Source organism: Lipotes vexillifer, unplaced genomic scaffold (assembly GCF_000442215.2).
Source record: "Lipotes vexillifer unplaced genomic scaffold, Lipotes_vexillifer_v1.1 scaffold905, whole genome shotgun sequence".
In the NCBI taxonomy this organism is placed as follows: domain Eukaryota; kingdom Metazoa; phylum Chordata; class Mammalia; order Artiodactyla; family Lipotidae; genus Lipotes; species Lipotes vexillifer.
The window spans coordinates 36,777-49,092 of NW_006796034.1; the positions used below are offsets into that span (position 1 = coordinate 36,777).

At 34.2% G+C, this 12,316-nt stretch overlaps 1 protein-coding gene and 1 pseudogene across 1 annotated transcript in view; both read left to right on the forward strand.

Annotated features, from left to right (window-relative positions):
• The window catches only part of LOC103091340 (archaemetzincin-2-like), a 1,476-nt pseudogene extending 1,433 nt beyond the window's left edge, over positions 1 to 43 (forward strand).
• The window catches only part of LOC103068771 (coiled-coil domain-containing protein 18-like), a gene marked incomplete at its 5' end in the record, with an annotated part of 52,956 nt that overhangs the window by 33,225 nt on the left and 7,415 nt on the right, over positions 1 to 12,316 (forward strand). The window contains one exon of the mRNA XM_007468126.1: positions 1,357 to 1,557. Coding sequence (XP_007468188.1) covers positions 1,357 to 1,557 — 201 coding nt within the window. The remainder of the gene's footprint in view (positions 1 to 1,356; positions 1,558 to 12,316) is intronic.

The window sequence follows — 12,316 nt, forward strand, 5'->3', positions numbered from 1 at the left end:
GAAAGAGTGGATAATAAAATGCCTTGCTATTTTCCAAAAATAAGGACCTTCAAATAGGAGTAATTAAAATAAATACTTACAGGTTAAAAAATATATATAGGTTTTTTTGTTGTTGTTCTTAACAAAGATTTTTTTAAAGTGTGTATGTTGGTTGAATATAAAAATGAGAGAATATGTCATTAAAGTAATAGGAAAAGGGATCAATAATTTTTAACTAATTTTTAAAATACAGGTATCAGAGTTGTCAGAAAAGTCATTTAATTGCAAAACTCCTGATTTTTTTTCAATGAAAATGAGATTTTTTTAAACTTTATTATGGAAAATTTTAAACATATTCAAAAGTAGAATGATATAACTCTTCCTATATATTGTTCAACTTCAGTAATTATCAACTCACAGCCAATTTGATTTAATCTATAAGTATGTTGACCATCTCTTTTATCTAAAGGAAATACTTTTATCTAAAAGGAAATACTTTTGAGAATGAAAAAGGGTGCTATTAGTAACTGCACCAGGATACCAGGCATAAAACCTAGACAGCTGTAGGCAAACTGGGAAGTATGGTCACCATATCTTTAACCTCACTCACTTCCCTTTCTTCCCTCCCCCACATTCCCCCACATATCACATATTGTTTTGAAGCAATCCCAAACATGACTGTTTCATCAGTAAACATTTCTAAAAGACACGGACTATTTTAATAAATTTATTTATTTATTTTTATTTTTGGCTGCGTTGGGTCTTCATTGCGGTGTGCAGGCTTCTCATTGAGGTGGCTTCTCTTGTTGCAGAGCACAGGCTCTAGGCACACAGGCTTCAGTAGTTGTGGCTCGCAGGCTCTAGAGTGCAGGCTCAGTAGTTGTGGTGCATGGGCTTAGTTGCTCTGAGACATGTGGGATCTTCCCGGACCAGGGCTCGAACCCATGTCCCTGCATTGGCAGGTGGATTCTTAACCACTGCACCATCAGGGAAGTCGGATGAGGGCTATTTTAAAAAAACATAGCCACAATGCTATTATCACACCTAAAAATTGACTTTAATTCCTTAATGTCATCATACATCCAATCATTGTTCAGATTTCCTCAGTTATCACAAAAATGTCTTTATAGCTGATTTGTTCAAATCAGGATCCAAAAGAAGTCCATGGTATTTAGTTAACTGTTCTTAAGTAAATTTAAAACTATGTGTTCCTTCTCCCCTTTTTCCCTCTAGTATGTTATTTGTTGAGAAATCATGTTTGTAACTACAAACAATTTACTTTCATTTAAGTGGAAATGGAAAGTATTAGAATGTTGTTGAAAGCAACTTCACCCTGTTTTCTTTCTTCCTTTCCTTTTCAATTTTGGGGCTATGTAGATGATTTCACATCAGGAGAAGCATGCAAAGTGGAAGATTACTGCTGATTCTCAAAAGACTTCTGTTCAGCAACTAAATGAACAGTTAGAGAAAACAAAACTAGAATTAGAAGAAGCTCAGGACACTGTAAGCAATTTGCATCAGCAAGTCCAAGACAGGAATGAAGTAATTGAAGCTACAAACGAAGCATTACTTATTAAAGTAAGTAAACATATAAAAGTACATAAAGCAGAACTATAATGAAGTAAATTTATGACTTATTTTCCCATCCTTGTAGTTTATAGAGGACTAAATAACCAAAAATTGACCTATTTGAATAAAATGTACTTTATTTAGAAGACACTGAATTTGGACATTATTAATTTGATATGTATCATATTACCACAGGAGAAATAATTTACGTTCAGCCATGGACTTAAAAAAACTTTTTTTTGTGTGTGTGTGAGAACATTCAAGTTCTACTCTTTCAGCAAATTTCAATTATACAACTAGTGTTACCCACTGTAGTCATCATGTTATACATTAGATCCCTCAGACTTTAGTCATCTTATACCTGAAAGGTTGTACCCTGTTAGCAACCTCTCCTATTTCCCCCACCACCCAGCCTCTGGCAACCACTTTCCTGCTCACTGTTTCTATGAGTTTGACTTTTTTTTTTTTTAAGATTCCACACATAAGTGATATCGTGCAGTATTTGTCTTTCTCTGTTTTATTTCACTTAGCATAATGCCCTCAAGGTCCATTCATGTTGTTCCAAAGGGCACACTGTATATTCCATTGTATGTATATTTACCACATCTTTTTTTTTTTAACATCTTTGTTAGAGTATAACTGCTTTACAATGGTGTGTTAGTTTCTGCTTTATAACAAAGTGAATCAGTTATACATATACATATGTCCCCATATCTCTTTCCTCTTGTGTCTCCCTCCCTCCCACCCTCCCTATCCCACCTCTCTAGGTGGTCACAAAACACCGAGCTGATCTCCCTGTGCTATGTGGCTGCTTCCCACTAGCTATCTATTTTACATTTGGTAGTACCACATCTTCTTTATCCATTCATCCGTTGATGGGCACTTAGGTTTTTTCCTTATCTGAGCTATTGTGAATAATGCTGCAATGAACATAGGAGTACAGATATCTCTGATAACCTGTTTTCATTCCCTTTGAATATATACCCAGAAGTGGTATTGCTGGATCGAATGATAGTTCTATTTTTAATTTTAGGGGGAAGGTCCATGCTGTTTTCCTTAATGGCTGTACCAGTTTACATGCCCACCAACAGTGCACAAGGGCCCCCTTTTTTCCACACCCTTGCCAACACTCATCTCTTGTCTTTTTGATGATAGCCATTCTAACAGTATAAGGTGATATCTCATTTGATTTTGACTTGCATTTCCCAGATGATTAGTGATATTGAGTACCTTTTCATGTACCTATTGGCTCTTTGTATATCTTCTTTGAAAAAAATGTATATTCAGTTCCTCTGCCCATTTTTTAATTAGATTGTTTCTTTGCTTTTGAGTTGTATGAGTTCTTTATGTATTTTGGATATTAACTCCTTATCAGTAAATGATTTGCAAATATTTTTTCCCATTCTGTAGGTTGCCTTTTCATTTTATTGGTTTCCATTGCTGTGCAGAAGCTTTTTAGTTTATATAGTCCCTCTGTTTTATTTTTGCTTTTGTTGCCTTTGCTTTTAGTGTCAAATCCAAAAAATCATCACCACGCCTGATATCAAGGTGCTTACCCCATGTTTTTTCTTATAAGAGTTTTATGGTTTCAGGTCATAAATTTAAGTTTTGAATACAGTTTGAGTTGATTTTTGTGTATAGTGTAGGATCAGGGTCCAGTTTCATGTTTTTACATCTGGCTCTCCAGTTTTGCCAGCACCATTCATTGAAGATACTATTCTTTCCATTGTATTGTATATTCTTAGCTCCTTTGTCATAAATTAATTGGCTATACATGCATGGGTTTATTTCTGGGCCATCTATTCTGTTACATTGATCTATGTGTCCATTTCTATGCTAATATGTACTATACTATAGCTTTGCAATCAGGAAGTGTGATGCTTCCAGCTTTGTTCTTCTTCAAGATTGCTTTGGCTATTTGGGGTCTTTTGTGGTCGCATACAAATTTTAGGATACCTTGTTCTATTTCTGTGAAGAATGCCATTGGAATTTTGATGGGGGTTGAATTGGATCTGTAGATCACTTAGGATAGTAAGGACATTTTCACAATATTAATTATTCCAGTTCATGAGCACAGAATATCTTTCCATTTATTTGTATCTTCTTCAGTTTCTTTCATCAGTGTCTTACAGTTTTCAGTGTACAGGTTTTTCATCTCCTTGGATAAATGTATTTCTAGGCATTTTATTCTTTTTGATGAAATTATAAATGGGATTATTTTACTAATTTCTCTTTCTGACAATTCATTATTAATATATAGAAGTACAACAGATTTTTATATACTGATTTTGTATCCTGCTGTTTACTGAATTCATTTACTAGTTCTAACAGTTTTTTGATGGCGTCTTTAGGGTTTTCTATATATAATATCATGTCATTTACAAACAGTTACAGTTTTACTTCTTCCTTTCCAATTTGGATTCCTTCAATTCCTTTTTTTCCCCCCTAATTTCTCTGCCTAGGACTCCCAATTCTGTATTGAATAGAAGTGGTGAGAGTGGGCATCCTTGTCTTGTTCCTGATTTTAAAGGAAATGCTTTCAGTTTTTCACTGTTGAGTAATATGTTAACTGTGGGTTTGTCATATATGACCTTTATTATGTTGGGGTACATTCCGCCTATAACCACGTGTTGTGCATTTTCATCATGAATGGATATTGAACTTTGTCAGGTGCTTTTTCTGCATCTTTTGAGATGATCATATGACTTTTATCCTTCATTTTGTTAATGTGGTATCTCATTGATTTGCAGATGTTGAACCATCCTTATGTCCCTGGACCTAATCCCACTTGATCATGGTATATGATTCTTTTAATGCATTGTTGAATTCACTTTGCTAATATTTTAAAAAACTATTTATTTATTTTAAAATACTTTTTTTATTAAGTGATATTGGAGTATAGCTGTTTTACAGTGTTGTGTTAGTTTCTGCTGTACAGCAAAGTGAATCAGTTATTCATATACATACATCCACTCTTTTTTAGATTCCCTTCCCATCTAGGCCACCACAGAGCACTGAGTAGAGCTCCCTGTGCTAGACAGTAGGTTCTCATTTGTTATCTATTTTATTTATAGTAGTGTATATATGTCAATCCCAATCTTCCAGTTCATCCCATCTGCCTACCTTCCCCCCTTGGTAACCATAAGTTTGTTTTCTATATCTGTGACTCTATTTCTGCTTTGCAAATAAGTTCATCTGTACCATTTTTCTAGATTCCACATGTAAGTGATATATGATATTTGTCTTTCTCATTCTGACTTACTTCACTCTGTATGACAGTCTCTAGGTCCATCCATGTCGCTGCAGATGGCATTACTTCGTTCCTTTTTGTGGCTGAGTAATATTCCATTGTATATATGTACCACATCTTCTTTATGCATTCCTCTGTTGATGGACATTTAGGTTGCTTCCATGTCCTGGCTGATGTAAATAGTGCTGCAGTGAACATCAGGGTGGATGCATCCTTTCAAGTTATGGTTTCCTCCAGATATATGCTCAGGAGTGGGATTGCTGAATTGTATGGTAGTTTTTTAAGGAACCTCCATCGTGGCTGTACCAATTTATATTCCCACCAACAGTGCAGGAGGGTTCCCTTTTCTCCACACCATCTCCAGCATTTATTGTTTGTAGATTTTTTGATGCTGGCCATTCAGTTTGCTAGTATTTTTTGAAGATTTTCATGTCTATGTTCATCAGTGATATTGGCCTGTAATTTTCTTTTCTTGTGGCATTCTTGTCTGGTTTTGGTATCAGGGTAATGCTGGCCTGGTAAAATGAGTTTGGAAATGTTCCCTCCTCTTTTCTTTAAACTAGTTTGAGGAGGATTGGTATTAATTCTTAAATGTTTGTTAGAATTCACCAGTAAAGCCATTTGGTTCTGGACTTTTGTTGTTGGGAGATTTTTTATTATTATTATTATTACTGATTCAATCTCCTTACTAGTAATTGGTCTATTTAGATCTCATTTTATATTTTCTTCATGATTCAGTCTTGAGTTGTATGTTTCTAGGATTTTACCTATTTTTTTCTTTGCTGACCAATTTGTTAGTGTATAATTCTTCATAGTAGTCCCTTTTGATCCTTAGTATTTTTTTGGTGTCAAGTTGTAACATTTCCTCTTTCATTTCTAATTTTATTTATTTAAGTTCTCTCTTTTTTTCTTGTTAAGCCTTGCTAAAGGTTTGTCTATTGTGTTTATCTTTTTAAAAACTCAGCTCTTAGTTTCATTGATATTTTCTATGTCTTTTTAGTCTCTGTTTAATTTATTTCCACTCTGATACTTATATCCTTCCTTCTACTAACTTTGGGCTTAGTTTGTTCTTCCTTTTTTATTTCCTAAGGTAGAAATTTAGCTTGTTTTATTTGGTATCTTTCTTGTTTCTTAATGTAGGCATTTATCGCTATAAACTTCCCTCTTATATCTGCTTTTGCTGCGTCCCATAAGTTTTGGTGTATTATATTTCCATTTTAATTTGTCTTAAGATAATTTTGATTTCTCTGTTGATTTATTCTTTGACACATTGGTTGTTATGTAGCATGTTGTTTAATCTCCAAGTAATTGTGAATTTTCCAGTTTTCTTCTTATAATCGATTTCTACTTTTATACCATTGTAGTTGGAAGATGCTTGATATGATTTTAATCTTCTTAAATTTATTAAGACTTGTTTTGTGACCTAACATATGATCTGTCCTGGAGAATGTTCCATATGCACTTGAGAAGAATATGTACACTCCTGTCATGTGTTGGATGGAATGTTCTGTAAATGTTAAGTCCATTTGGTCTAACTTGTAGTTCAGGTCCAATGTTTTCGTATTGGTTTTCTGTCTGGATGATCTATCCATTGATGAAACTGGGATATTAAAGCCCCCTACATTAATATGTTGCTGTCTGTTAATACTTGCTTTATATATTTATGTGCTCCTATGTTTTTTAGGTGCAAAATATTTACAAATGTTATATTCTTTTGTTGGATTGACCCCTTTATCATTATATAATGACCCTCTTTGTCTCTTGTTACACTTTTGGCCTAAAGTCTGTTTTTTTTTTTAAATAAGTGTAGTTATCTCAGCTTTCTTTTGGTTTCCATTTACATGGAATATATTTTTACATCCCTTCACTTTCAGTCTATGTGTGTCCTTAAAACTGAAGTGAGTCTTTCTAGGCAGTATACAGTTAGGTCTTATTTTTTTATTAAACCACTCTGTCATTTGATTAGAGAATTTAGTCCATCTATATTTAATTATTGATAGGTATGGACCTACTATTGCCATTTTGTTCATTGTTCTCTGGCTGTTTTTAATTCCTTCGTTCCTTTCTTCTTCTGTTGCTCTCTGCCTTTATAATTTGATGATTTTTCTGTAGTGGAATGTTTAGTTTCCTTTATGTTTGTGTATCTATGATAAGTTTTGCTTTGTAGTTTTCTTGAGGCTTACATAAAACATCTTACATGTATAACAGTCTATTTTAAGTTGATAAGAACTTAACTTTGAATGTATACTAAAGCTTTACATTTTTACTCCATCCCCCCTTTATTTTGTTTTTGATGTCAAAATTTACTTCTTTTTATCAGTGTACCCATTAACAAATCATTGTAGTTTTAGTTACTTTCAATACTTTTGTCTTTGAACTTTCATACTATAGTTATAAGTAATTTACTTACCACCATTACAACATTAGAGTATTATGAATTTAACTATATATTTACCTTTATCAATGAGATTTAAATTTTCATGTTTTCCTATTAATAATTAGTGTCCTTTTATTTCAGCTTGAAGAAGTCCCTGTAACATTTCTTGTAAGGTTAGTCAAGTGGAGATGAGCTCTTTCAGCTTTTGCTTCTCTGGAAAATGCATTATCTCTCTTTCAATTCTGAAGGACAACTGCCAGGAAGAGTATTCTTTTTTTTTTTTAACTCAGAGTATTTATTTAATTTATTTATTTATTTATTTAGGCTGCGTTGGGCCTTTGTTGCTGCATGTGGGCTTTCTCTATCTGCAGCGAGCAGGGGCTTCTCATTGCAGTGGCTTCTCTTGTTGTGGATGGGCTCTAGGTGCGCGGACTTCAGTAGTTGCAGCACACAGGCTCAGTAGTTGAGGCATGTGGGCCCTAGACCACTGGTTCAGTGGTTGTGGTGCACAGGCTTAGTTGCTCCATGGCATGTGGGATCTTCCTGGACCAGGGATTGAAACTGTGTCCCCTGCATTGGCAGGGCGGATTCTTAACCACTGCACCACCAGGGAAGTCCCAGGAAGAGTGTTCTTGGTTGGCAGTTTTTTTCTTTCAGCACTTTGAATATATCATGCCACTACCTTCTGGCCTGCAGTTTCTGCTGATAGTCTTACAGGGTTCCCTTGTACTGCTCCTTCTGTACTGAGTTCTAAGGGGATAGCCATAGTACATCCTTGGAAGCCTGTTAAGAACTGCTTCTTTGTTTGCTGTAATCTTGTGTGTCAGACTCAAGCCCTGTTGGCTTTCACAGCTAAGTGTTTTGAGGGCCCATCACTCAGGTGGAAGTCTTAAAAGTTGGAGCACTAGATGTGGGATCCGAGCCGTTTGCTTCTAAGGAAGAAACTGGAAGTCAGGTGTTCCCTCCCATTGTATGGCCCTGCGCTTGACGTGGGGTGGCAAAAGCGAGTCTCAGCTTTCCTACTAGTTTTGGTGTGGGCATTTTCTTATCCACCCAATGTGTAGATGTTTCTTTCTCAGCTTGTTTCTTTTGAAGGGAATTGTTCCTTATGTAGCTGTAGATTTGGTGTTTTGTGTGTGGGGGAGGAGATATGAGAGGAGCCTATATCGCCATCTTGGCCTGGAACTTGTGCAAATACCAACTTAATCATAATGTTTACTTTAGAGGGTTTTATACTTGATGTACTTTAGAAGGAGGAGCATTAGTGGGAAGCTGCCACATAGCACAGGGAGATCAGCTCGATGCTTTGTGAAGACCTAGAGGGGTGGGATAGGGGCAGTGGGATAGGGAGGGTGGGAGGGAGGTTCAAGAAGGAGGGGATATGTGTATGCATATAGCTGATTCACTTTGTTGTACAGCAGAAACTAACACAACATTGTAAAGCAGTTATACTCCAATAAAGATATATATAAAAAAGAAAAAGTAGGAGCATTTTTCGAAATCAGGCAAGTTCCTCTAAAAATCATAAAGTAGAAAGTGCAAGATTATGTTAAAAAATTTTTTTACTGGTTTTTGAGTACATATGTCATTTTTCAAATAACCTCTTGCTACTTATTCACCCCTATTGATCATGACAGTTTACTCTGGAATTTGAATTAATCTCAGTATTGATGCATAGAGATAAAAAATTTAATATTAGTTCAAACTGCCAATAAGTATGATTAACACTGTCAGCTAAGACCTTAAAAAAAGACCAACCTCACTGATAGTTTTGAAGCAATAAATGATTTTATAGCAAAATGGAAGTTACTGAAAACCAAAAAAACTCAGTCAATTAATACCTTAGAAATATTTGTAATTATTAACCTGAGCACTTAAATTCCTCTTATAAAGTACTTTATATTCACAGTACTAGAGGAAAGATGAATAGACAGAATCTAAAATTATGTTTCAGTTGAACACTCTATGAAATAGTAATATAGTTAGTGTTCTGGGGATTTACAACATTTACACAAAATAATAAAACTTCATTGCAAAAAATTGACTAAAAATTTTAAAGATTCTGCACAGTAATTATGTCTGCTCACTTGTTAGATATTACCAATGAGATAAATACAATTGTATTGCACTTATCAATTATTCAGAAGTTTTTAAGTTCAAATACTTAGGAAGTTGTGAAAATATTGTCAAAATAGCAGCAATTCTTAAATGAACCATACATACAGAGATCTTAGAACATGTACTGTGATTAGCCAGTATACCAGACAGAGGTAGAATTTCTTTGTTTTCTGACAGTAGAAAGTAAGTCAACCACAGCTGGCTTCAAAGTCTCGATTGGAGAGAAGTTAAGGAGGATAAGAGAGAAAGAAAGAAGAAAAGCTAATAGAAGAGCAGAAGCTGGCATAAATGTAACAATTAAAAGTAACTATAAATAATGGAAAGCAATTCATTGACAGCAGCAGTAAATGACAGAGAACAGAAACAGAAGTGAGGGAGAAGAGAAGAACACTGTTTGAGGCACTGTTTCCAGTTCACCTCTTTTGGTACCCTAACAAGTACCCTCGTATTTGAGGAAGTAAGAGCAAAGCTAAGTCCATTTTCTGAAAGCCCTGAAGACATCACTGTATTATTGCACACTACAATAATGATCACAACAGTGAACTCTGAGTCTTAAGAAAAAGTTGAATTATTTTTAATATATTCAATATACTACATTTCTTTGTAAAAGTTAGGTGTTGAACTGTAAGTTAAATGGAATCCTGCTTATCTGAGATACCACATTTCTCAGTTTGGCTAGATAACACACAGAAGTTTAAAAAAAAAACTTAAACTACACACGACCTTATATGTGTCAACTTTATAATTACTTCATTAATTATGATTATAAAAATGTGAATACAAGACTTACTAAAAAGAAATTGGCACTTCTGCCACTTATAAATCAAGTTTATCTAGATAAAGTACTGTAAAGACATCAAAGGACTGAAATATGCATGTTAAACTTTCATTTTGCAATGCACACTGTGGTTATGACAGTTTTAGTTATAAGCGCAGTATTTTTAGAAAGAATAGAAATTATCAGTTTAAAAGTGACTGGTTTAGAAATATGCATCTTATGGATACTTGTAAGAAAAGGAGAATGTATTTGAACAGGGAACTACTACGTATGTTTAACGTTTGAAATTAAAATGTCCTCCCCTTTTTTTTTTTTTTTTTTTTTTTTTTGGCTTTATCGCTTTTCAGTGTATGCAATCTTATTCTTAGGATCCCAAATTGGGTCAGAGGACCCAAATGAAGGACGCTGAAAAACAGAAATGAAAAGATTATTTAATAAGGATTAATTTATTAAATATTATTAATCATTTAAAGGCTTTTCTCTGAAAAATTTCTAGTAAAGATTTCTTGTGATGATGACATATAAAGCAGAGTAGCTAATAGACATTTATTTCCTATTAGAAAACTCTGCAGGGCATTGTTTTTTGTATGTATGTATGTTAGATTAACAAATGATTGTATACCTTTTTATACTTTTGCAGAAAATTTTTTAGATGTAAGATTTCAGTCTTGAATAGAAATTTATATTATCATCAATACTAAGAAAGAAAAAGTTCTGTAAGGAAAATGTAATTTTCAATGGAATTCCTTAGTATAGTTTAAACATATTTCTAGTGACTATAGATAATTTTCCCACAATGAAGGGTTTTAACAGAGCTTGGAAAACTCAAGAGTTGTTATAAAAAGAATTTCTGTACTAGGATGAAGTTTAACTTAGATGACTTCTAAGAGTCTGATTTTCTAAGTAATTCATTCATTTAAGAAATATGTAATCAGCACCTACTGTGTACCAATTTTTCTACAGGAATCAGAATTAACCAGATTGCAAGCCAAAATTTCTGGACATGAAAGGGCAGAACACATCAAGTTTCTACCAGCCCTATTTACATCTCCAGTAGAAATTGCGCCTGATATTCAAGATTCAAAATTTGGTAAGCATTCTCACACAGCTTTCTTCAAGTGTAGAAAACTACGTCGCTCTATTAGTGCCAGTGAACTTAGTTTCAGAACTCGTAGTGATGAAGATCTTTCTGAAGAATTACTGCAGGACTTAAAAAAAATGCAATTGGAACAACCTTCAACATTAGAAGAAAGCCAGAAGGATCTGACTTGTACTCAGTCAGACTCATTTAAACCTCTCCCATATGACCTAGAAGATGATAGTTCTGAGAATAATGACTTCAGTACACTTAGTGGAATGCTAAGATATATAAACAAAGAAGTGAGACTATTAAAAAAGTCTTCTATGCAAACAGGTGCTGGTTCAACTCAGGTATGTATTTCATACATTAGAAGTTATAATAATTTGTCTCCAATTAGTATCATTTTATTTTCTGTAAGAAAGAAACCCATACATTTAAATGAAGCACTCATGCCATTAGGTGATGTACACAAATATTGAAAGTATGAAAAACTTCATTGTGAGTTTAGAATGCTTTTACCCCAGATAAGTAGAGTTGAAAATTTAGCTTTGAAAATTACCTTTTGTTAAAGTAGTCTATATATTTGATTAAATATAATCTCTATATTTGACTGAAGACTAATTCTACCTCATATTGGGAAAGTATTTTGAACTCCAGAGTATTAGAGAATGTTTTTTGGAGTTCCGAAATTAGTTGTGTTACTAGACTTCCTGGAAACCATTCTAGTAAAGATTATTAAGGTAGCCTTTGTTTTGGTCATAGATTTCCATAGTGGCTCAGAATATCTCATTCACATGATTTTTCTGCTCCCATTATTCCTGAGCATATCATACTGAAGAGGCAACTTTGTCCCTGCTACACATACCTTAGAGACACTCGACATTGTTTATAAGCAGTTAATCTATAGTTTGCACAGAGAAATAAAGAATTTCTTCCAGGTAATTTCAGCTTTTTTCAAATGCCCATTTGCCTCATTTCAAACATATCAAAATAGGTTTGGTGGCCTAAAAAGTTTAAAAAGTGTTTTTAGAATGGATCCAAGACAAAGACTGTTGGAGCTTCTATTCCTTTCTCCACATCCTTCCTTACATTAAAAAGAGCTTAGGGGCTTCCCTGGTGGCGCAGTGGTTGAGAGTCCGCCTGCCGATGCAGGGGACGCGGGTT